We start from the raw sequence: 26,650 nt of genomic DNA on the forward strand, positions 1-26,650 counted from the left end.
TATTTTCACTACCCTCTAATTGAAACTGGAGGAAACTACAGACATCTTCTCATTGTAGTATTTGTTCATCAAAGAAGAATTCATATTTTGTGAGACCCTCCTGGAAACTGCAAAGGCTATTGACATTTTGGAAATGGTAAAAGATTTTTTTTGCCCAACAAAACTTTGTCTGGAAAGAAGAACCTCATACTGCTTGCTGAAATGGAGCTCCTGTGATGGTAATACATCTGGTTTTGCTACTTTAATGAAAAAGGAAACTCTTCACTTTGTCATCACTCATTGCTTTTTTTTACACAGACATGCACTGGCAACAAAGACTCTTCCAACAACCCTGAAAGAAGTTTTATTTTGAATGTTAACTTGCCTCTATTTTAAATGCATAGTCTTGTTATTTAATGTGTTAATAAAGAAGCAGATATATTACTCTATCATGTTTTTTTAATATTTTGATAACCATATTCCACTATAATTGGTTTCTTTTGTAATCCAATGTATTTTATTTTAAATATTTAAAAACATTATTCTGAGAAAGTGTCTATGGCATAAAAGCTTAAGAACCCCTGGTGTAGCAGGTCACGAAGAGGATCAGTAATGGACTTCAGGTAGGCCAACATCAGATGTTCAAAGGTTTTCATAACTACTGAAGTCAGAGCTACTGGCCTATAATCATTAAATCCAGTGATCTTGTCTTTCTTGGGAAATGGAATGATTGGAGTAACTTTAAAGCTGTCCAGAATCCCTGCATAATTGCAGGGTGGTTTTAAGTATCACAGTGACGATAGGTCTAGCTGATCCACACAGTGCCTTAGAGTACGAGGTGAGACATCATCAGGGTACCTGCAGGTTTCCTAATGTTTTGTTTTCTAAATAGTTTGCAAATATCTTCTTGCTTCAGAGGAAGCATAGTGCGAGATGGACTGGAGAGGGCAAGAGCGGAAGAAGGTGGGCTGAAGGGAGGAGGGTGACATTGGAGTGATTGTGAAAGGGAACGGGATAGGAGCTCTGCATATCAGGATCAGAGTAAGTGAGAAGAGATACAGTAGATATTGATTGTCCTTATCAAACTGGCAATAAAACTGAGTTGATTGGCTAAGGTAGAGGAAGGGGAAGACTTGGGAGTACTTTTATGTGAAGTTGGTAAGACTTTGCAGGGAACTCCAGCCTCCCCGGCTATTGTTGTTGAAGTCTCTCTCTGGCTGATTCTTGGTAGTGGCTTTCACCCTTTTCAGCGCATTTTTAAACAGCTGTTTTACAGAGCTATATTCCTCTCTGTTTCTAGACTTGTGGGCATGATCCTCTGCAGACCTGAGAATCCTCAACTCCTTGGTGAACCATGGCTTGTTGTTGTTATACCTCACCATGATCTTTTTAGGGAGTCCATGTGTTTGTACTCTGCCTCTCTTTATAAATCACAAGATATTTTATGCATGACTCACCCAAAGATAGATATATTGTATAGGATGTTACAATGTCAGCATATTCATTTATACTGCTGCTTTAACCTTCCGTGGCCTTCCATTTGTGAGATAGTGTTCATGGGTTCTCGGTCCATTTAGAAATTTGATGGCAGAGGTGAAGAAGCTATTCCTAAAACATTGAATGTGTGTTTTCAGGCTCCAGTGCCTCCTTGATGGCAGCAATGAGAAGAGGTCATGTCCTGTGTGATGGGGGTTTGTACGTGTTTAATGGTGTACAAACTCCATGTGCTTTTACTCTGCCTCTCTTTATAAATCACAAGATCCTTTATGCTTGTTTAACCATATTTTCAGTTTTAATAGCATTTAAGAATTCATAAGAACTTAAGATGAAGGAGCAGAATTGGGCCACTTAGCCCAACAAGTCTGTCCCGCCATTCCATCACGGCTGATTTATTATCCCTCTCAATCCCATTCTCCTATAACCTTTGATGCCCTGACAAATCAAGAACCTATCAAGTTCTGCTTTAAATATACTCAATGACCTGTTGTGGTCCATGGCAATGAATTCCACAGATTGACCACCCTGTGGCTAAATAAATCCCTCCTCATCCCTGTTCTAAATGGACTTCTCTCTATTCTGAGGCCATGCCCTCTTGTCCTAGACTCACCCACCATAGGAAACATCCTCTCTACATCCACTCTGTTTAGGCCTTTCAATATTCAATAGGTTTCAGTGAGATCTCCCCCTCTCATTCTTATCACTTCCAGCAAATACATGCCCAGAGCCATCAGACGCTCCTCATAAGTTAACCTTTCCATTCCTGGATCATTTTCGTCAACCTCCTGTGGTCTTGTCCAATGTGAGCACATCTTAGTTAAGGGGCCCAAAACTGCTCCCAGTGCTCCAAGTGTCGTCTGACCAATGCCTTATAAAGACTCTGCATTACATCCTTGCTTGTATGTTCTAGTCTTAGCAAAATAAATGCTAATATTGCATTTGCCTTCCTTAACACTGACTCAACCTTCAAGTTAACCTTCAGGGAACCTTGCATGAGGACTCCCAAGTCCCTTTGCACCTCTGATTTTTGAATTTTCTCCCCATTTAGAAAAATATCTATGCCTTTACTCTTTCTACCAAAATGCATGACCATACACTTCCCAACACTACATCTGCTACTTCTTTGCTCGTTCTCCCAGTCTGTCCAATTCCTTCTGCAGACACCCTACTTCCTCAACACTACCTGTCCCTCCACCTATCTTTGTACTGTTTGCAAACTTGGCCATAACGCCATCAATTCTGTCATAAAAATCATTGATACATAACTTGAAAAGCAATCATCCCAATACCAAACCCTCTGGAACACCGCGAGTCACCGGCAGTGAATCAGAAAAGGCCTCCTTTATTCCCAGTCTTTGCCTCCTGCTATTCAGTCAATCTTCTGTCCATACTAGTTTCTTTTCTGTAGTACAATGGGCTCTTATCTTGAAAATCAGCCTCGTGTGGCATCTTGTCAAAGGTGTTCTGAAAATCCAAGTAAACAACATCAAAGGACCCCACTATCCTGCCTGTTACTTCTGAAAGGATTCCAACAGATTTTTCAGGCAACATTTCCCCTGAAGGAAACCATTTGTCCTACTTTATCATGCAACTCCAATTACCCCAAAGCTTCATCCTTAATAACAACATCTTCCCAACCTGTGAGGATGATCTATCTGGCTTATTTCCTTTCTGCTGCCTCCCTCCCTTCTTGATGGTTGGAGTGACATTTACATTTTTTTCAGTCCTCCAGAACCATTCCAAAATCTGGTACTGGGAGTAATCCAGAGATTGCTATCTTGGTGGAGGGTCCTGCTCTTCAGCCTCCTCCCTAACTCCCTATACTCACTGTGCAGGACCTCTTCCCCCTTTCTACCTATGTTATTGGTGCCTGTGTGCACATAACCTCTGGCAGTTCAGTCTTCCTCTTGAGAATCTTATGTAGCTACTCTGAGACATCCTGGAACCTAGCACCTGAAAGGCAGCACGCCATCTTGACTTCTTTCATGGCCACAGAATCTGCTGTCTGTCCCCCTAACTATTGAATCTCCTATCACTATTGTTCTTCCTGATTTTACTCTTCCCTGCTGAGCCTCGGAGCTGGCTCCAGTGCCACTGGCCTGGCGGTGGCTGCTGCACCCTAGTAGGCCACTCCTCTCCGGCAGTATCTGAAGGGGTATACTTGTTGCTGAGGAGTCTGGCCACACAGGAACCCTGCACTGCCTCCTTACTTCTCTCTGTAGCCTGCACTGTGGTGGTAACCACCTCAGTATAAGTCATGTATGTGTACACCGAGATCGTGCTGTAATTATAATAAATTGTAATAAACTCCCACTGCCTGTTCTTCCTTCCAAAAGGCATTTGCACTTTCATGCATTAAATTTCATCTGCACGCGTTTGGTTATTTCTATCATATATTAATAGGTTGCTTATGTCATTCACTGTGCTTAACAAGAACTTAACCAAGAGGCTTTGAATCAAACAGTTTATTATTTAACATGTTAATTACCATTTAATTTGTTTTCCATCACCATTAACTAATTGAAGTTGACCTGTTGATCAGCAGCACCTTCTCCACTCAGGTCAAAAAGAGAAGGCCACCCTCCCCCCCCCCACCGAGACACGTGTAGCTGTGAGTTCCCAGCAAGTGAATATCATGACTTTCCATGCAACTCCATGTCAGCGTTAGAAAGCACACTATTCTTGGATCATTCCTGATGGCGGTTAGATACTAATTTCTCCCATCCCTGACCTATTTGGATACGAATACAGTAATAGTTACATTCCAAGACAACCAAATGCACATACCTTGCAGCTGAGTGAGTTGATGTGGAAATGAATCTCTTAACAGGATGAATATGTGGTGGGACCAGGATGAGATTATTTGGTTAACATTATTTTTGAAAATCTTTAAAGGCACAAAATCATAGAAAATAAGTCACCTCCTTTGTTTTTTTAGGAGTTGTGCAGGGAAATTAGGCTATCTGGTCCACTTTCTTAATATTTATCAGCATATTTTAATCAACATGGTGAAAGATTAGGGCAAACTAAAAGCATAATATTTTTGCTAGTGCGCTTATTCCGATAACCTTGAGCTGAGACGGTGATTCCCTATGACAACTGTTAGTGATTTGGTCTGATGGGCCAAAGCTACTCTAAAGACTGGCATGCTCATTCTTTTGAGTGGCCTTAGCTCACCAGGCTTAGATGAGGTAGGTTGTCTTGTATGTTACTCTCTCTGTTCTTAATTGTTTACTCATTTATAGTGACTAGTATAGTGAGAATGGCACTCGGGGCAACATTTGTACTGTTTGTTGGATATGAGAAGTCTGGGACACCTCCAGTCACTCTGATGAACATCTCTACAGCAGGAACACTGGGCTGCAGCTCCTGAGAGAATGTATTTAAAACTGGAGCTGCCGCCCGATGACCTTTAACCAATGCGGGAGAATGAGGAGGGAGTTACCTGTAGCTTGTGGGAGATGGGTAACAGGGTGACTGTCAGGAGAAGGAGGAGAAATGCACAGCCAGTGCAGAGTCACCTGCGGCCGTTGCCCTCAATAATAATTATATGACTTTAAATACTATTGAGGAAGATGACCTATCGGGAGCAGAGAGGTGAAGAGGACTGCAGTGTTGGCAGGTAATTCCTTAGTCAGAGGAACAGAGACGAGGTTCTGTGGGTGCAATAGAGACACCCAGTGGTATTTTGCCTGCCTGGTGCCAGCATCAGGGATGTTTCGGATTGTGTCTATGGCATTCTCAAGGGTGAGCAGCCATGGAAACAGGCCCTCTAGGGTAGTAATCTCTGGATTGCTGCCTGTGCCATGTGCCAGTGAGGGTAAGAATAGGATGATCTTACAGGTGAATACATGGCTGAGGAACTAGTGCAGGGGCAAGGGTTCAGAGTTATATGCCATTGGGATTTCTTCTGGGAAGGTATGATTTGTACAAAAGAGATGGGTTACATCTGTAACCCAAGTGGGTCTAATATCCTTGTGGGCAGGTTGGTTAGAGTTGGTTGGGTGGGTTTAAACTAATTTGGCAGGGGGTTGGGAACCGGAGTGATAGTGCCGAAGATGAGGTAGTTGGTTTACAAACCGAGCCAATGTGTAGTGAGACTCCTAGCAAGGAGAGACTGGTAATGGGGCAAAATTGCAGTTAACAAGGGTGAGTTGCAATGTAAAAGACAGACAAAATCGAAAAACGTGAACACAGGTCTAAACATATTATATTTGAATACCCGCAGTGTACGGAATAGGGTCGATTAACTTATAGCAGTTACAGATTGGCAAGTACAATGTTGCAGGCTTCACTGAATCGTAGCTGAAAGAAGATTATACCTGGGAGCTTAACGTGCAAGGATACACATTGTATGGAAGGGATAGGCAGGGGATTGGCATGGCAATGTTAGTTAAATAAAAATGAAATCAAATCATTAGAAAGAGGTGACATAGGGTCAGAAGGTGTTGAATTGTTGTGCATAGAGCTAAGGAACTGCAAGGGTAAAAAGACCCTGATGGGAGTTGTATATAGACCCCCAAACAGTCGTAAGGATGTGGTCTACGGGTTACAACTGGAGATAGAAAATGCATGCCAAAAGGGCAATGTTATAATAGTTATGGGGGATTTCAATATGTAGGTAGGTTGGGGAAAGTTAGGTTGGTGCTGGATTTCAAGAGGGAGAGTTTCTAGAATGCCTACGAGATGGCTTTTTAGATTAGCTCACAGTTGAGCCCATGAGGGGTTCAGCTATTCTGGATTGGGCAATGCACCGGAATTGATTAGAGAGCATTAAGATAAAAGAACCCTTAGGGATAAGTGATCATAATATGATCTCATTCACCTTGAAATATGAAAAGTCAAAGTCAGATGTATCAGTATTACAGTGGAGTAAAGGAAATAGCAGAAGAATGAGAGTGGAGAATTGATTGGAAGAGAACAGTGGAAGGGATGATGGCAGAGCAGCAATGGCTGGAATTTCTGGAAGCTGTTCAGAAGGCATAAGATATATACATTTCACAGAAGTATTTTAAAGGCAAGATGACACAACCATGGCTAACAAGAGAAGTCAAAGCCAACATAAAAGCCAAAAAGAGGGCATAAAATAGAGCAAAGAGGGTATATAATAGAGCAAAGATTAGAGGGAAGTTAAAGGATTGGGAAGCTTTTAAATACTAACAGAAGACAACTTACAAAGTCATTAAGAAAGTAAAGATGGAATACGAAAGTAAGCTAGCCAATAATATTAGAGGATACCCAAAGTTTTTTCAGATTCGTAGAGCATAAAAGAGAGGCAAGAATGGATATCGGACTGCTGGAAATCGGTGCTAGAGAGGTTAGTAATGGGGGACAAGGAAATGGCAGATGAACTGAATAAGTATTTTGAATCATTCTTCACTGTGGAAGACACTAGCAGTGTGGTGGAAGTTCCAGGTTAGAGGGGTCATGAAGTGTGTGAAGTTACCATTACCAGAGAGAATGTTCTTGAGGAAATTGAAAGGTTTGAAGGTAAATAAGTTACCTGGACCAGATGGTGTACACCCCAGGGTTCTGAAAGAGGTGGCTGAAAAGATTATGGAGGCATTAGTAATGATCTTTCAAGAATTACTAGAGTGTAAAATGGTTCTGAAAGAATGGAAAATTGCAAATGTCACTACACTCTGCTAGAAGGAAGAGAAGCGGAAGAAAAGAATCTCTAGGCCAGTTAGTCTGACCTCTGGTTGGGAAGACATTGGAGTCGATTATTAAGGATGTGGTTTCGGGGTACTTGGAGGTCGTAGAGAACATGGTTTCTTCAAGGGAAAACCCCTAAAGGTTAATTTGCAGGTTGAGTCTGTGGTGAGGATGGCAAATGTGCTGTTAGCATTCATTTCAAGGGGACTAGAATCTAAAAGCAAGGATGTAATGTTGAGACTTTATAAAGCACTTGGAGTATTATGGTCTCACTTGGAGTATTATGTGCAAGTTTGGGCCCCTTATCTTAGAAAGGATGTGCTGAAATTGGAGAGGGTTCAAAGGAGGTTCATGAAAAAGATACCAGGATTAAATGGCTTGTCATTTGAAGAGTGTTTGATGCCTCTGAGCTTGTATTCACTGGAATTTAGAAGAATGAGGGGTGACCTAATTGAAACCTATTGAATGGTGAAAGGCCTTGATAGAGCGGATGTGATGAGGTTGTTTTCTGTGGTGGGAGTGCCGAAGGCCAGAGGACACAGCCTCAAAATAGAGGGCTGTCCTTTTAGACCAGAGATGAGGGTGAGCCAGAGAGTGGTGAATCTGTGAAACTCGCTGCCACAGGCAGTTGTGGATGTTAAGTCTTTATGCATGTTTAAGGGAGAGGTTGATAAATTCCTGATTGGTCAGGGCATGAAGGGATATGGGGGGTGGGGAAGGCAGGATATTGAAGCTGAGAGCAAAAATGGATTAGTCCTGATGAAATGGCAGAGCAGATTCGACAGGCCAAATGGCTTAGTTCTGCTCCTATGTCTTCAGCTCTTTTGGTTTTGGTCTTATTACAGAGTAAAGCTATGAAACCACAGACAGGTTGGAATTCACTATTTGCTCTGTGTAAATAATGTTGTGAATGTTCTATTAATGAAAAAGATGTCATCAAGTTCTGGCTGTCATTGAGATCTGACCATGAAGAACATGAAATAGTTTGAGAAATAATATTTAGGATTTCTGGAGGAGCCTCAACTGAATGAAAGGTTCAAATGTGCTTACTAACCAGTGGCTTGCTGCCTTTTATGTAGTTGTTAAGCTTGTGGGAGTAGTGATTCATTCTTATCAGGAAAGAAGTCAAACAGAGTTGCTGATGTTGGGCTATTGAAATTCTTCTGAACAAAGAGACAGAAAACTGCTTAGAAGCCACATACGGAACTGCAGTGCTAATATAATTGTTCTAAGGGCATCAATACGTGTCTGAATTCTTTGTCTAGTTCCAGGATGGAACTGATTTTCATTCTTAAGTCACCAGAGTATTTTTTTTTAAAAAAATTAACAAAAGGCAATTTGAAGATGAATGTCTATTTTCTTGCAATTTGGTGGCAGGTTGATAAATCGAAGACACCTTCTGTGGCCCACGAGGTGGAAAGGGGAGATGGTATCTTGCCTGATGATGGAGAGTATAAGCCACCTTTGACTAACCTGAAGAGCAAGGATTATTACACAGACTTTGTCATTACACTGGCTGTACCAATTGCTGTTGCCCTAGTGCTGTTTGTCATCCTCGGTTACATCATGTTCTGCCGTCGAGAAGGAGTGTAAGTACCTCGCACTTCTACCAAAATGCTTAAGTACTGACACTCAAAGCAGCACTTCTTTCTCAAAAATAAAGTTCCAAAACACACTTAGTATCAAAGAAAAACACTGCAGGGAAAGGATTTTAGTTGTTCAGATTCACTTCCTATTAAAAATATTACAAGTTATTAGAAGCAGGTAGAAAATATAGATCTGTCCATATCATTGCATGAATTCATATTTCATCTCCATCCATGCAAATTTATTTTCTCAAGCCTTTTGGTCTGTTTCATTCTGTGTCCATTTATGCTTGATTGTCACGTGTTCGTGTGTGCAGTTGCTCTGGCCCTATACTTACAGGCAGATACTGACAAGTGTATTCAATGATCATCTTCTCAACATCTGCCAAAGGTGGGTCCACCAGTATGCAAATATTTTTGATGTTTCAAATACCAATGCCTATTATTTAATTCATTAATTTTGTTTTGTTCCTAGGCAAAAGAGAGACATGCAAACACCAGAGTAAGTGTCTTCTTTCCTGTTATGTTTCAGATTGAACATTTTCAGTTTTAGTTTTTTTTTTGCTTTATCAGACCATAATCTGCTACTGTTGGCTTCAGAGTCTGTCCCATCCTTGTGTGTCTTTTTGAGTTTTTACACTTCTCATAGTTCATTTCATATTGCTGACCCATAATGAGGAGTTACTGCAGTTAGCTCTCTTGATAGCATGGCAAGTGAGTGCTTGCTTTTTCAGTTACACCTGAAATCAATATGCCCATAGCTCTTTGAAAGTGGAATAGTATATCCATTATTGTAATGAAAGAGAACACCCATTGTGTTGGTTACTAGTTTAGATATCTCTCCACTTATTATAAAAATAATGAATTCCTTGAGAGGGAATGCAAATACTTTGATTGTTGCAGCAGTATTCCATTTCCATTCTTAATAAAAAGACCCATTTCCTACTACCTAGAGTACAGTATAGTAACATTATAATTGGAATGGATATTAGCTTTTTGTATTTATTCCAGGGCGTCCTTTCTGCCTGAGCATCTCTGTTGCCTTCAGCTGTAGCTGTATGACCATTGGGTCATGAACTCATTCCTAGTTTCCCTCTGTGACAGCTTTCAGTGGGTGTGATTCTAGGATAAGGCACAGTAATGTGCGAAGACTAGCCCAGTCCTCACAGAGGCACTGTAATAGTTTTGTGCCATGTGAGTGCTGGCCCCTCAACAGTCAAAACGCTCTGTGTCCCATCGTCAACCTGCTGAGTTTAATTGGGCATTCTGCTGGAGGCACAGGGCCCAGGTGTTGGAAGTTGGCAGCACTTGTGCTGCACAAAGCAATCGTGCAGACAGCTGCAAACACAAAGTACTGGGGAATGCTTGGCAAGTCGGAGAGGGAAACAGAGTTAACTTTCAAACTTATGGGCTCACATCCAAGCAGCTGTTACTGGGGGTGAGGAGTGGGTGGAGAAGAGAGATGTTTCTTTCACTTCTCCATAAATGCTGTTACTATATGCTACTGTGAATGGATGATGCCTATTAAATTGGGCATAAAGTAAAATATGATAGCAAATGATTTAAAAAATATTAAAAAATAAATCTCCTGGAAAAAACGTGGAAGTCAGATACAATCTGTTAGATTATGGAGGAAGGTGGGGTTATTGTTTCCAAAAAGCATAATTTGTAAAGTTAGTTTGGCCTTTCTCCCTACAGATGTTGCCTGAATATTGAGGTTTTTATTGGCTTTCAATTTCTATATTGAATACAGATTATGCTATCAGACAATCTAAATCTTTCCCTTCCCAGTACTATTACTAATTTTTAACAGCATCTGATAAAATAAAACTCTAGTTTTTTTTTGTTCCCGTGTAAACATATATGGTGGCCCCAAGTCTATTTTTTAATTGTCTTGTATTTCAATTTCATTTTAACGTCAAAGTGCTGTAACAGTGGCATCTGCTGAATTTCTATGTGTGCATCAAAACTTTAAGGCAGTGAACGGCGCATCCTGAGCCCCAGTGAGCTGCGCCTTGTGTCTCTCAGCCTCATCAACAAATGCTTCTCTGGGCATTGTGAACAACTCGCGTATAAAGTGGGACTGGCTCAATTCTCTGAAAAAAAATCAGTACAAAGATTTCATTATGTTGCCTGGCAATGAATGGCTAGTATGTATTGAGGAAGAAATTATCTTTACTAGTGTTACTAGTGATAGAATGCAACAAGCAACTTCTTTAGCTTCCAAATAAACCTCAAGCTAGAAGTGCTGTTAAAAATGCTTTGTGATCAGTTTACATGATGTTAGCATTGCATGTAAGGTCTGCATTTATTGCCTATACCAAATTGATTTTGAAAAGACATGAAGAAGCGTCATTAAAGGCCGTGACATCCATGATTTTTCTGGGGGAGAAAATGCAATGAATGAATCCTTAACATCCAAGGCCAGCTATCATTTTAGTGGATTGTAGCTGCTTCAATTGGAGAAAAAATTAAAAACTTAGTCCTGGCCTACTTTGCCACAGGCCACTGATTTTAATCCTAAATAGAAACCAAGGAGGATGTTTGACCCCTCCTGCTTGTGCTATTAGCATGATACAGTAGTAGCTTGGCATTGTATTCTGAGTCTGAAGTACAATTCCATCAGCATTATTTGGAATTTCCTGCTCTGTTGTATATTTCCACAAGAACCAAAATGACATCTTTCTTTAACACAGACAATGCAAATTATATTTGACTGATCTTCATTTTTTAAATTGTGGATTAATTCCGATTCTCATTTTTTCCCAATAACTTCCCTCCCATTGCCGAGTCCAATCCCTGCTGCCCTTAAATAAAAATATCACATTTTTTTAACCTCCAATCATCTAGCACTTCCCCTTGGACTAGCAAAGATTTAAAAGTCTATGCCGTCAAAATCTCCTTCCTTATCTCCCTTAGAGGTACCCTAGGTTTTTAGCTACCTTTAAGCCTAGGTATCTAATACTCTCTCCTCTAAAGAAAATCTGGCTCGGTATATTATGCATTGTCTAAATGAAGACTTAATTCAAAATACAAATTAAAAACCTTGATCTAGCAATTTCCAACCTGGTTTGAATGAGAATTATGGCTAGAGTTTCAAACATGTTAGAACTCCCAATAAAATTAGACATTAATAGATGAAAAGATGAGTCATGTCATAACTCCCATGAGAACTATTTCCAAAGTGGTTTCTACCTTTCAGAAGTTAAAATTTGTAATAGAAAATGCAATTTTAATTTCAAATTCAACCCTCAAGTCTCAGACATAGTAGCAAATCGAAGGCTGAATTGGGGATTGAGGTTTAGTAATGAAGATCATACTCTGAAGAACTTGCTGAACTGAAGCATTTCTCGGTGAAGTTTCTGATCCAGACAGTTAGCTTGCCTGTTTTGATTATGCTGATTTCAGTGTCAAAAATAGACACAAAATTTATTAAAATATGTAATGAACTATGCAACTATTTACAGTTAACATTGATTTTGACTGGTTTGTATTTGAGTTCTCTGTTGTAGTTCATAATTTTCCATTAAAACAACATTTTTCATAATATTTTTGAATGTTGACGAGAATCCAGAAGCTAATTTCCAAAGATAGAATAATGAGCAATGTTGAGCTTTGTTGAAGAAAAATGTGTTCAAATTTACATATAGTCTCATCATTTCTATTTTCATGTGTTTCTTCAGCATCCAGTTGGTTCATCACAGCTCCATCCAGAAGTCAACTAAGGAGCTTCGAAACATGTCGAAGAACCGGGAGGCAGCTTGGCCTCTCTCCACGCTGCCAGTGTTTAACCCAGTAACTGGAGAGATCATGCCACCACTTCACCATTCAGACAACTGTGACACCTCCAACATGCCTCTCATGCAAACACAACAGTGAGTGCTTATTTAATAATGCATTATTAGATAAATCATATTTCTCTTTCTATTCTATCAATGATCCATAGAGTATAATTTTTGTATTTCTTTGCAACAGAAAATAAGCTTTGCATAAATATTGTGTGTGCTTATTTTTAGGGATATTGATCAATGGACTGCAATTTAGGTACACTTATTTGCAACTATTGTTTGATATTCACATATGTGGATATTGACTATAAGACAAAGGAGCAGAATTAAACCATTGAGTCTGTAATGGCATTCAGTCATTGCTGATTTATTTTCCCTCACAACCCCATTCTCTTGTCTTCTCCCCATAACCTAATATGCCGTTACTAATTAAGTACCTATCAATCTACACTTTTCTCAAGGAGGACCACAACCCTGTCATAATAAACACAAAGTGCACTGCAGATGCTGTGGTCAAATCAAGACGTACAAAAAAGCTGGATGACTTCAGCAGGTCGGGCAGCATCCGTGGAAATGAGCAGTCAACGTTTCGGGTTGAGACCCTTCGCCAGGACTAAAGAAGGAGGGGGCAGGGGCCCTATAAAGAAGGTGGGGGGAGGGTGGAAAGCCAATCAGAGGAAAGGTCAAGGGGTGGGGGAGGGGAAGCAGGGAGGGGATAGGCAGGAGAGGTGAAGAAGGAACCTAAGGGGAAAGCACTATGGGTAGTAGAAGAAGGCAGAATCATGAGAGGTGATAGGCAGCTAGAAGAGGAGACAGAGTGAAGGTGGGATGGGGGAAGGGAGAGGGAGGGAATTACCGGAAGTTGGAGAATTCAATGTTCATACCAAGGGGCTGGAGACTACCCAGATGGTAGATGAGATGTTGTTCCTCCAGTTTGGCCTCATCATGGCAGTAGAGGAGGCCATGTATGGATATATCCGAATGGGAATGTGAAGGAGAGTTGAAGTGGGTGGCAACCGGGAGATCCTATCTGTTGTGGCGGACGGAGCGTAGGTGCTCGATGAAGCGCTCCCCCAATCTGCGTCGGGTCTCGCCGATGTAGAGGAGGCTACACCGGGAGCAATGTATTACCCCAACAGACTCACAAGTGAAGTGTTGCCTCACCTGGAAGGACTGTTTGGTGCCCTGAATGGTGGCAAGAGAGGAGGTATAGGGACAGGTGTAGCACTTGCGCTTGCAGGGATAAGTAGCAGGTGGGAGATCTGTGGGGAGGGACGTGTGGACCAGGCAGTCGCAGAGGGAACGATCCCTGCGAAAAGCAGAGTGGGGTAGAGAGGGAAAGATGTCCTTAGTGGTGGGGTCCTGTTGAAGGTGGCGGAAGTTGCGGAGGATAATATGCTGGATCTGGAGGCTGGTGGGATGATAGGTGAGGACAAGGGGGACACAGTCCCTGTTGTGGTGACGGGAGGATGGGGTGAGGGCTGAAGTGTGGGAAATGGAGGAGATTCGGGTGAGGGCATCATTGATGACGACAGAAGGGAAACCACAATTCTTAAAGAAAGAGGACATTTGGGATGTCCTGGAATGGAAAGCCTTATCCTTGGAGCAGATGCGGCGGAGACAGAGGAACTGGGAATAGGGAATAGAATTTTTGCATTTGGCAGGGTGGGAAGAGGTATAATCAAGGTAGTTATGGGAGTCAGTGGGTTTATAGAAGATGTATTTTCTAGGGCTTTCAGTATTTGGTAGGTTTCACCACTGAATCATTTTTCTAAACTTTACCGAGTACACACCCAAAGCCATCAGACTCTCCTTATACGTTAACCCTTCATTCCTGGGATCATTCTTATAAACCTCCTCTGGACCATCTCCAATGCTAGCATATCCTTTCTTAGTTTTGGGGCCCAAAATTGCTGACAGTATGCCACTTCTGATTTCCAAATTTGCTCCTTGTTTGGAAATTTGTCTGTTTTATTCTTTACCAAAGTGAATAACCATACACTTCCCTACACTGTCTCCCAGTTGTTTGCCCATTCTCCTAATCTATCCAGGTCTTTCTGCAAAATCCCTTCTTCCTCAATACTATCTCCCCCTCCACCTATCTTTGTATCAACTGCTATGTTGGCCACAAAGCCATGAATTCCATCATCTGGATCATTAACATATAACATGAAAAGCAGTGGACCCTACACCTGTGGAGCATCACTAGTCATTGGCAGCCATCCAGATAAGGCCCCCTTTATTCCCACTCTTTGCCTCCTGCCATCTGAAGAAGCCTCTTGGATGAGTGGTGAAATATCTTCTAGACAATGTAGCAAGTCCAATTGCCTTGATTTACTACTGCTTGATATGCTTTTTAGCTGCTTTCAGTTATTTTTTTTCCCTATTCCTCTGGCTTCCTATACTGTCTGACCTTTCTTTCTGCTTTTCTACTATCTTTGACTTCTCCTGTCAGCCACGGTTGCCTCATCCTCCCTTTAGAATGCTACTGTTTCTTTTGGAATGAAATAATCCTACATATTCTGAATTACTCCCAAAAACTCCAGCCACTGCTGCTCCACCATCATCCCTGCTAATGGCATGCTGGCTTTTATAACAAGAGGAATTGAGTATAGGAGTAAAGAGGTCCTTCTGCAGCTGTACAGGGCCCTGGTGAGACCCCACCTGGAGTATTGTGTGCAGTTTTGGTCTCCAAATTTGAGGAAGGACATTCTTGCTATTGAGGGAGTGCAGCGTAGGTTCACAAGGTTAATTCCCGGAATGGCGGGACTGTCATATGTTGAAAGATTGGAGTGACTGGGCTTGTATACACTGGAATTTAGAAGGATGAGAGGGGATCTGATTGAAACATATAAGATTATTAAGGGATTGGACACACTGGAGGCAGGAAGCATATTCCCGCTGATGGGTGAGTCCAGAACTAGAGGCCACAGTTTAAGAATAAGGGGTAGGCCATCTAGAACAGAGATGCGGAAAAACTTTGTCAACCAGAGGGTGGTGGATATGTGGAATGCTCTGCCCCAGAAGGCAGTGGAGGCCAAGTCTCTGGATGTATTCAAGAGAGAGTTAGATAGAGCTCTTATAGATAGCGGGGTCAAGGGATATGGGGAGAAGGCAGGAACGGGGTACTGATTGTGTATGATCAGCCATGATCACAGTGAATGGCGGTGCTGGCTAGAAGGGCCGAATGGCTTATTCCTGCACCTACTGTCTATTATCTATTGTCTCCTTCCAATCAACTTTGGCCAGCTTCTCTCTCATGCCTCTGCAATTACCTTTACTGAACAGTAAAACTGATAATCAGATCCCTCTCAAACTGGAGGGTAAATTCTATCATAATATGATCACTACTTAATTGCTCCTTACCTTGAGCTCCCTAATGCAATGTGGTTCATTACAGAAGACCCAAGCCATAATTGCCTTTTCCCTTGTGGGCTTGACTCTTAAAAAGCCTCCTTGTAGGCATTCTATAATTACCTTCTCTTGGAATTCAACACCAACATGATTTACCAATCTACTGCATATTAAAATTCTCATGGGCATCATAATGTTGCTCTTTTTGCACACTTTTTTTATCTTCCCTTGTAATCTGTATCTTGCAATCTGGCTACTGTATAGAGACCTGCATATTATTGCCATCAGGGTCTTTTTACCCTTGCAGTTTCTTAACTCTAACTACAAGGATTCTACATCTTCTGATCCTATATCACTTCTTTCCAAGGATTTGATTTCATTTCTTTTTACCAACAAAGCCACCCCAACCCCTCTGCCAACCTGTATGTCCTTTCGATACAATATCTATCCTTAAATCTTAAGCTCCCAGCTATGATGCCCACGACATCTTACTTGCCAATTTTCTAACTTGCGACGAGATCACCTGTCTTATTTCATGTACTCTGTGCATTTAAATATAATACTTTAAGTCCTGTACTCACCACCCTTCTTTTCGATTTTGTCTCCATGCCACACAAATTTAAATTCTTAAATCTTTCTAAACTTTTTATTTTTATTCTTTGTTCTGGAGACTTCAGTAACTGCTCCTTCACTTTCTTTCCCTTTTACATGATCCATACTTTCTCAAGCTGTTTGACCCCCCCCCCCCCCATTATTTAATTTAAAGCCCTATCCACAGCCCTAATTATGAGATTTGCCAGGATCTTAGTCTGTCCCATCAGAACAGCTTTCTCCTTCCCCAGTACTGGTGCCAGTGTTCCAAGAATTCAAACCTATTCCCCCACACCATATTTTTTCATGTAGTTAACTGTCTGATCTTAATAACACTGGGCCAATTTGCACATTGCTCAGATAACAATCTGGAGATTATTACTACTGGTTCTGCATTTTAACTTAATCCCTAGCTACTCAAATTCCCTCAGCAGAACCTCTTTCATCCTATATTATTGGTACCCACATAGACCACGGCAACTGGAACTTTCCAGGCTCGCTCCAAATTCCACTGCAAGACAGAAGTCCCAAACCCAGGTACCAAGCAGACAACACAGCCTTTAAGAAACTTGATCTTTGTGACAAAGGATTGTCTATTCTGCTGATTATATTATCTCCCATTACAACTACATTTCTCTTCTCTTCCTCCCTCTTGAATGATTCCTTGTACTAGGGTGCCATGGTTCAGTTACTCATCGTTCCCACATCACCCCCACTTCTCAACCTCACAGGGAGCAGCAATCTCAGATGTATTGGGCAAGCTCAAGGGCTGAGACTCCAAAAGCAAGACTACCTGGATTCCCCTACTTGCCTCACTCACAGTCACACCCTTTTGTCCCTGGCCACAGAACAGTTTTGAAGCCATTTATCTAATAGGTGTGACTCCCTGTTGAAACAGTGTCCAGTTAACTCCTCCAGCAAGTGGCATTCACAACCTCTTGTTGACATAACTGTTAAGACTCACCTCACTTCTCACGCTCCTAGATGGAGACACAAGAGACTGCAGATGCTATTATCTGGAGCTAAAATAACCAAGCTGCCGGAGGAGTTAAATGGGTCAGGCAGTAACTATGGAGGCAGAGAGATGGTCAAAATTCTGGGTCATGACCGTGCATCAAGACCAAGGTGGTAGAGGGAAGATAGCCGGTACAGAGAGGTGAAAAGGATGGATGTGGCATAGGCTGGCAGGCAATAGATGGATCTAGGTCAGAAGAGTAACTGGTAGAAGTGGTAGAGTTGGGCAACAGCATATGGTAGGGACAATGGATGTGGATGTGAGGGTGGAGGTAGAGACAAGCTGGAAGGTGATAAAACAGAGACTATTGTACCTGCAATCCCATGCCTCACCTCTATGTACTGACCATCTCTCCTCTATACTCTTCAGTCCTGATGTAGTGTCTTGGCCCAAAGCATCTCTCTGCCTGATCTACTGAGTTTCTCTAGTAATTTGTTTTCGGTTCCTAGAATTCCCTAATTCTTATTCTCTCCCCAACTTGGTTGATTATTTATCTTTAAGGTATAAATACTGGTACTAATGGTAATGGATTAAATCTGAATTTCATGGTTTGTTCAAAGAAAGATGACATGAAAAATGAACTCGCTGTCAGATTGAATTCCCATTATGGAGAATCAGATGCCGCTAAAGTATTTTTCCCTTGCTGTTCAGGAATAATTCGAGCAGAGACCAGGAAAATAGCTGATTATTACCAGAAATATTCAGTAGGTCAAGGAGTGACTTTAACTTCCTCTAATATTTCATGCCATTTGGGCTAGAAAGAGTTTTAAATGTGGCAAGTTTGAAGTTTGTTCAGGGCAGAAAAAGGGAGAACAAAAAAAAACTTGTTTTGTGATTGAGTGCTGTGCAAGACAGATTGTATTGTAAAATCCTTCTCTTGTTGGACACCTTGCTCTGGATCTTTTCATCTCTAATTGCCAATGAGACATCAACCAGCTTGACTTCAGCACTCCTCTCTTCTCAAACCTTACCTCCTCTGAATGCACTGCCTCCACTCTCTATGCACCAATCGCAACATAATCAAACCCACAAATGGGTGCTGTTGTAACTTATATACACCTCCTCTTACTTACCCCTTGAAAAGAACATCACTCCAGACAGGTCACTCACTGTCTCCTGCACCATCACTCACCTCAGCTCTGGAGATTTCCCATCCATTGCAACCAAACTCGTAGCTCCCTTATCCTGCGCTGCTCATTTATACCTTATACTCAAGATCCACAAACCTGACTATCCAGTGGGCCCATTGTCTCTGCCTGCTCCTGCCCCACTAAACTCATGAGTGCATACCTCAACTCTGTTCTTTCCCTCTTGGTTCAGACTTTTCCCACCTACATCAGCAACACTTCACGTGCTCTCAGTGTCAACAGCTTTCAGTTCTGTGGCCCTGACCGTCTCATTTTCACCGTGAATGTCCAGCCCCTATACACTCACATTCCCCCATCAAGTAAGTCTTGAAGATCTCAGATTCTTTCTGGACGAAAGACCTGACCAATTCTCCTCCACCACCATCACCCTCCATCTGGTCAAACCGGTCCTCACCCTCAACAGTTTCTCCTTTGGCTGCTCTCACTTCTCCAAACTCAAGCGGTAGCCATGAGGCACCTGCATGGGCTCCAGCTATGCCTGACTTTTTGTTGGCTATGTGGAACAGTCCATGTTTCAGGCCTTCCCTGGTAATGCTCTTCAACTCTTTCTGTGCTGCTTCATGCATTTGTGCTGAGCATGCTGATTTCATCAACTTTGCCTCCAACTTTCACCGTGCTTAAATTCACTGGGTGCACTTCTGATACCCCCCTCCCCTTTTTCAATCTATCTCTATCTCTGGAGACTACCTGTCTGCTGATATCTTTTTATAAACCTATGAACTCCACAGCTATCTTGACTATAACTTTTACCACCCTATCTCCTGTAAAAATGCTATTCCCTTTCTCAGTTCCTTTGTTTCCACCACATCTGTTCCCAGGATGAGGTGTTCCTTTGCAAGACATCAGAGATGTTCTCCTTCGAAGAACAGGGTTTCTCTTCCTCCACCATTGATGCTGCCCTCACCTGCATCTCTTCCATTTCTTGGACATCTACGCTCACCCCACTTTCCTTGTACCTTAACAGGGATAGAGTTCCTCTTGTCCTCACCATTCTTTGCAACTTCTACCATCTTCAACAGGATCCTATCCCCAAAAACACCTTTTCCTCTCCCACCCCTCCCCCCACCTCTGAGATCAGTGCGACAGTGATTTCCTAGTCGATTCGTTCCTCCTCACTAATCTCCCTCCTGGCACCTATCCCTGCAAGAGGCAGAAATGTTACATTTGCCCATTCATTTCCTACCTCACCTCCATTCAGAGCCCCGAAGTTCTTCCAGGTGAGGCAACACTTCACCTGTGAGTCTGTTGGGGGTTGTCCACTGTATCTGGTGCTCACGATACGGCCCTCTGAACATTGGTGTGACCCGATGTAAATGGGGGCGGGGGGGGGGGGGGCACTTCCACTTCCTGCAGAAAGTGGAATTTCCGGGTGGCCAACTGTTTTAGTTCCTATCCCTTTTCTGTTCCAACATGTTGGTCCATGGGCCCCTCTTCTGTCACAATGAGGCCAGTCTCAGAGTGGAAGACCAACACTTCTCATTCCATCTAGTAGCCTCCAATCTATTGGCACGAGCATCGATTTTTCCCCCTCCCATTTCCATTCTGGTCTCTTAACTTTTTGCCTCACCTGCCTATCACGTCCTCCTGGTGCCCCCTCTCCATTCCCTCTGTCCCACGGTCCACTTTCCTGTCCTATCAGATTCCTCCTTATCCAGCCCTTTGTATTTTCCACCTATCATCTCCCAGCTTCTTACTTCACCACCCTCCCCAACCTAGCTGGCTTCACTTCTCATTGTCTCTCCTCCCACCAACTTATTCTGGCTTCTTTTCCTTCTTTCTTTCCAGTCCTCAGCACAAAAACGTCACCTGTTTATTCATTTCCCCAGATGCTGCCTGATTTGCTGAGTTCCTCCAGCATTTTGTGTGTGTTACTCTGGATTTCCAGCATCTGCAGAATCTCTTGTGTTTATTATATTGTACATGGCCAGAGGCATTAAATACAAGGTAAATGGGGAATCGAATTGGCATGTAAAGAAATAAAAGATGGGGTCAGAGAAGTGTGAAAGTCATTACAGGGAAGAAAAGAAAATCAAAGCACAGATTTTCATTCTGGTAATTAGACACACTCCTTGAAAATGGAGACCGTAGATCACGTAGGCTTATTTTTTCAGACAAAAGGGGACACATGTTTTGATGGGAACCGAGGAAATAGATTATTGTATTTTGTTGTTAAAGAATAAAGTCCATTTTAGTTAATTGAGTTATCAATGAATGGTCAAAGTCTAAATCCCATAAAGGAGTGGAGATATAACACTGCACTTTTGACAGGGCTTGTTGATTTTATTTTTTATGCTTGACTAAATTAGTTAATTGCTGTGCTTGTTTTTTATGATCTTTTTAGGAGGTCATGGTTTAGTGATTGATTTTCTTTAGTGTGTTAGTGAATGATTTATGAAATCAAGAATGCAAAACTGAAATAAAATTTGCTAATCACCCGCTACATAGCGTATGATTTGATTTCAGCCATATCTAATGAAGTTGTCTTCTCCTGCAGGAATCACCCATTACAGACACAGCTGCCCCAGCAGCAAGGTGCAGGTCAGTATCCAACATCTGTCTCACCAGCCATTACCTGCTCAAACCACTATCACATTGATTACCATGTAACTTAATCAAAGAAGAACTGTAGAAAACCTTTTGGTATTATTGCTGTTGTTAAATTGAAATGCCCTGACTTAGCCAATGTTTATTGGGTAAGAGTAGTTGTGACAGAATACAGATAAAAAGAAGTCTTCAACCACTCATTTTTCATGAGAATGTTGTAAACATTAAATCCATTTACTTGTATGCATCTTCATAAAACCAGAAGAAAGGCAATTGCTACTTTGCAGTAGATTCTTGTTTTCTTGTCAAAGTGTGCACAGATTTATAAAACAAAATGTTAAGTCCTTAATTCATAATCAAATCTTTTCCTCCATTTTTGCTTTCCTGATTGGAGAATTTTGTATGTCGACATTTCTGCAATATGAGGCAAGTACGAACCAGTGTAAACATTTAAGGATTTTATTCAAAAGTACATTTTCAGTATTGTTTTTTTAAACTATCAAATGCAGAACAGCATTATTTAAATAGAAATTATGAACATAAACTACTTCAGCATGCAAACTTAATTTGAATGCTTTCATAGTAACTTGTTTAACATTGAAGACTTCTTGTTTTAATAATTGGGTAGTAAATAATTCAATGTCATTATAGGTATAGTCTATTTCCCAAATGCTATGCTCAGTAAAATTCTTAAATTTTGTTCTGAGTAAGGAGCTACAGAGGAAAAAAAATGGGGAAAGTTATTAACATTTCATTAACTCCTATTGTATCTATCAGTAATCAGTCCATGAAGAATCAGATGATTAGCCTATCCATATAGATAAAATGGTGATAGAGCATTAGCAATCAGTTGATCAAGAAGCTTTGTGAAGGAAACCTGGCATTGCAAGGCAAAACAAAGTCAACTTGCGTACTGTGTTGGTGTGAGACTGGAGTCACTTTGATATTTTGACAGCTTCATTGAGATTAAGTTTTTCTTAAATGTTCTGCCTGCAATTTGGCCTAACATTATGATCATTAAGAAAAGGCTGATCAGTAATTAATGATTTGCCTCAACCTGAGCAAAAAAAAAGCAAGTCAAGAGTGCTAGCACCCAGAATGTGTATTGCTGTTCTGGAGCTCAGTGATGGTAGCAGTGTCATGAGTAAATGTGCCGTTTCTTAGCTTGAGTTATTGTGGGCTTCATATTTAATTACTGATTTTCTCTTTAAATAGATAAATGGCAAACCTGAGGAAGGAAAACTGAAAGAAGCATTTACCTGATGATTCCATTTTGGAAGGTTTTTTACACTTCTGTATACTGAGCAAATACATATTCTGTTTTGTGTGCCAATGTGTATTACTTTGAATCTACACTGTCACTGTCTATCACAAATTTTATACATCTTATTCCAGCATTAAAATGCAATACTTGCTTTCTTTTTTACACGTGTACTATAAAGGCAAATTAATTTTATTTAATTTTTGCTAGAAAACTTTGTATTGCAGATAGAGAAAAATGTCATGAGTTACCTAATAAATAGCTTCACTGTATCAGTTTCTGCACTGTGTTTAAGTTTTTCCTTTGCATCTCACATCATCTCTTTCCCCATGATCAGTCAGTGTTAACTTGTGTGTGTGTGTACCACCTGTCACTGGTTAAATCAGTATTTGTTCCTTTGACTGTCCATTGAAATTAAGCACCATGGTCTGCAACAACCAGTTAATCTCTAGGCCAGTTTAGGAGCAATGATGCATATGTTCACTGAGAAATCAAAACTAAGTTTTGAGAGGTAACTCCTTTAACTTTGCAGTTGTCTGTTAAGTGGATATTTACTGCCAGAAGAATCGGAGTTTCACAGAACTGAAGCATCATAGTAGTAAAATAAATAAGTAAAGCCAATAAATAATTAATAGGACACCGGCCCTATGACGCAACCCCTACCTCCCCCCATTTACCCTTAGCCAAAACATGGGACAATTTAAAATGCAATAGTATGTCTTTGGACTGTAGGAGGAAACCCCACACATTCCACAGGCAACTTTGGAATTGAACTTTGATGCCCTGAACTATAATAATCTCTACACTAACCATGTACCAAAGATGTTCTGGCTCGCGTAGTAGTTTGATAAGACATCTGCATTTGGATCAGGCCCTTCTGCGATCCTGAGTTGTCAAGGTAGTGATGAAAATAAACGTATGATGGAAAAACTCTTTGTTTAAAACCCAGTAGTTTGACTCATTTGCTATGGTGCACTATCTTGAAAGAAACAAGTCCCAACACTTTTGCACAAGAGCTTTATGGCACAAATTCTAAAGCATTCCAAAAGACATTTTTACAAGTTATGTGTTAACATTCTTTTATAGTTCAAGTGCAAACAGATAATGAAACATTTTAGGTACTATACAGTATATTTAGGCATGTTTTTTACTTTTCATGCTAATTCAGATTTAAATGACGGAGTAAGGCCAAATCTGAATGGCCACATTTACAGATCTGTATTTGATACATGTTAGATTTAAACTGGAAGGAAAAAAATACATTCAGACACAGTAACAATTGATACGTCTAAATTATTAACCAGCATTTTTCAGTTGAAATGGAGCACTGTAACCACATTTTATGCCTTCCCATTATTACTATTAAAAGGACTGAAATTATCCAGATGTCTAAAATTTCCTCAATGTCAACAAAGGACAGCAGTTCAATATGTTTAGGATTACAGTATTGTAACAATACATCATACAGAGCAGTCTCATTTAGACTCAGTAACAAGGAATTTTAACAGGCATCATTTGCTGCACAAAGATTTGTTAGTATAGTAGGTTATTTCTACATCAAAGCCTATTATTTGGCACTGTTATTATTTTTAACGGGACCCCTCTCAAAAATACTATGGCTTCCAAATCATGAGATAATAACTTGTACTTAATTTTGCAAAGTACACTGAACATATAAAAACATTATCAAAGAAAACTTGATTTAAATCATAACATATACCATACATAATCAAGTGCTTGGTCAAGTGGTTTTGAGTAATATAATGAGAAGTAGAGGAGGTTTCAGGTAGAAAATTAGAATTTAATCCAATTCTAATTACTCCATCACTGGCAATCCTAGCATTAGAAATCCAAGGAGCCAGAAAAATATAAGATCTTGGATCCTGAAGAGTTGGAAGAGATTTACAGGGTCCTCAACCATTTATTATGCCATGGAACCCTACCATTAACTGTGACCCCCTAGTTAGGAACCTGTGGATTAGAGGAAGTAGGCAAGGGATTTTTAAAAGTGAAGTTTTGTAAGTTATTAATGTGAGCCACTGATCATGCATATTGAGTGTTCAGGAAGGAGAAGAATTCTAGATAATTTTAACCTTACACTTTTGGATAGGCTACCCTTTCTGTAATGCAATAATTTAAATCCACAGGTTAGTAAAAAAAAATGCAAGAGTGTTTCAGCAGGTGAGTTGAGGCAGGGCACTAACTTTTATTCATTAATTGAAGATTATTTTAAATAATCTTAACAATTTCATAGTCACAGTTCCAAATAATTTAGATATTTTTGAGCAGGAATTTAAATTTTGTCAGTAATCGTGGTGAGATTTGTATAATGGTTTCATCAGATCTCACCTCGATTACTACTTTTGTGTAGTGGTAACATATCCCTAAAGTGCTTGGCCAGGGAAGGTAAAAGCAGATTAACAATGATCTGATTCCAGTGTTCCTCATGGTTGTTGCCTGCAGTCACCTCATTACTGCAGACATGTGGCTCTTAAGTTCTTGCTTTCCACAAGGTTCAAGAACCATGAAAGGCAAGTCTTTGTGTGAACTATAGAAAACCATTTGGAATTGGTTGGGAAAATGAAGCACAAATGTAGATTGAAATAAATCATAGCTTGTTTTTAGTTAAAAGATAAAACAAACTCTACGTTAAGATAATTAGTGCCCCCAATCAAGGGAATGAATGAATGCAAGTCACTTAGGGCTGATGTAAAGGTATGTGGCCAGAGAGAGGCAGACAGCTTTGTCTTTCACAGGTGTTACACTGCAGTCAGGCTCTAGTTATTTGCACAGCTGCTAGCAAGATGCCAGAGAAATTCAACCATTATTTCAAAATAGAGCTAGTTCAATTTTAATTCCACAATTGCCTGGGAGAGCAAAACAGCTGCAAATCTAAGTGCATCTGTAATCTATAGTTTATCATTCAAATAAAATATTTACTTCATTGATATACATCTATTTTTAATTTGTTCATTGATAAAGAACCTCTTTCAAAAAATATCCTTAAATTGAATATTGCCTTGTCTGCCTTAAACAGCTTGAATTGAAACAATTTGTAAAGACAAATTCACTAATTATAGTTGATCCATTTGCTGCATTTTAAACCAATTGCCCTAATGTTTTCAGTGTTTTGACAATTTGTATATTACCAAGTTAATTTACGGACATTAAGCTGTAACAAAATAAATTCATACATTTAAATTAAAACAAAAGCAGTACTATTGTTGCATCTTGACCAGTACCATGATACAGAGGTGATAAACTTTTACTGTGTCTTTTCTATTCCCAATGAATTTATATATTTGTTGATAAAGCAATGTTAATTAATCATACAAATAAAGGAAGAATGTGGAGGCTTTGGAGAGGTTTACAAGGGTGTTGGCAAGTTTAGAGGGCATATGCTAGAAAGATAGGCTGAGCAAATAGGGTTGCTATCTGGAATGGCAGAGGCCGAGGGGTGACCTTTCGGATTCATAAAATTCTGAGGGGCACAGACAGTCAGCCAGTATCTATTTTCTCCAGTGTTAAAATGACTCATACTAGAGAGCATGCATTTAAAAGTGGGAAGCTCAAAGGTGTGGGGCTGACTATTACCCCACAAAGTGCCTGGAGGGGTGGTGGGGGAAGCAGATCCATTAGAAATGTGAGTTAGGCATATGAATATGCAGAAACTAGAGGCATATGCAAGTAGAAGGATTTAGTTTAATTAGGTTTCACAAGTTTAATTATTTTGGCATAACTTCGTGGGCCAAAGGGACTGCCCCTGCGCTGTACCGTTCTATGTTGTGAATCCTGTATAGCCTTGCCATGCTCCAGGCTTAAATTTGATCCTTATTATTACTTGATAATGTTTAGTAAAATACCAAAGTTTCACTAACTTGTAAGATCTGTAATGGAATTAGTGCTACAAGGGATCATTACAGCACTTCTTTCAGAAAGCTGCACTACTGTGTAGTAAACTTTGGTGCATATCCAACAAAGAATCGACCCATACTTCCATGGACAGGCTGGTGTTGGCCAGGTCAGGAACAGCACTGCACCTGCTCCATGTGTTGACAGATGCTACTAGGATCACTCATCACCAACTACTGGATATGATGAGAGTTGCTGAGTTCTTCCCAACCTGCAGATCTCTTTGGTTACAAGATCCATGCACTATTGAACGTCACCATGCAGAAATATCTGGACCGGAGAGTGCAGTGTGGCCAAATGAATAAGGGGAAGGCAACAGC

General features: G+C 40.6%; 1 protein-coding gene across 4 annotated transcripts in view; it reads left to right on the plus strand.

Annotated features, from left to right (window-relative positions):
• Positions 1–22,690, plus strand: part of sgce (sarcoglycan, epsilon) — an 89,925-nt gene extending 67,235 nt beyond the window's left edge. For 2 of the 4 annotated variants that reach the window (XM_073054205.1, XM_073054202.1), the window contains 6 exons: positions 8,509–8,720; positions 9,193–9,219; positions 12,401–12,592; positions 21,108–21,151; positions 21,552–21,583; positions 22,373–22,690. In XM_073054205.1, the coding sequence (XP_072910306.1) occupies positions 8,509–8,720; positions 9,193–9,219; positions 12,401–12,592; positions 21,108–21,151; positions 21,552–21,583; positions 22,373–22,420 (555 nt within the window). In that variant the 3' untranslated portion in view covers positions 22,421–22,690. The remainder of the gene's footprint in view (positions 1–8,508; positions 8,721–9,192; positions 9,220–12,400; positions 12,593–21,107; positions 21,152–21,551; positions 21,584–22,372) is intronic. The other 2 variants (XM_073054203.1, XM_073054204.1) reach the window with 2 other exon arrangements.
• The last annotated feature ends 3,960 nt before the right edge of the window (positions 22,691–26,650 follow it).

This window comes from Hemitrygon akajei, chromosome 8 (assembly GCF_048418815.1).
Source record: "Hemitrygon akajei chromosome 8, sHemAka1.3, whole genome shotgun sequence".
In the NCBI taxonomy this organism is placed as follows: Eukaryota; Metazoa; Chordata; class Chondrichthyes; order Myliobatiformes; family Dasyatidae; genus Hemitrygon; species Hemitrygon akajei.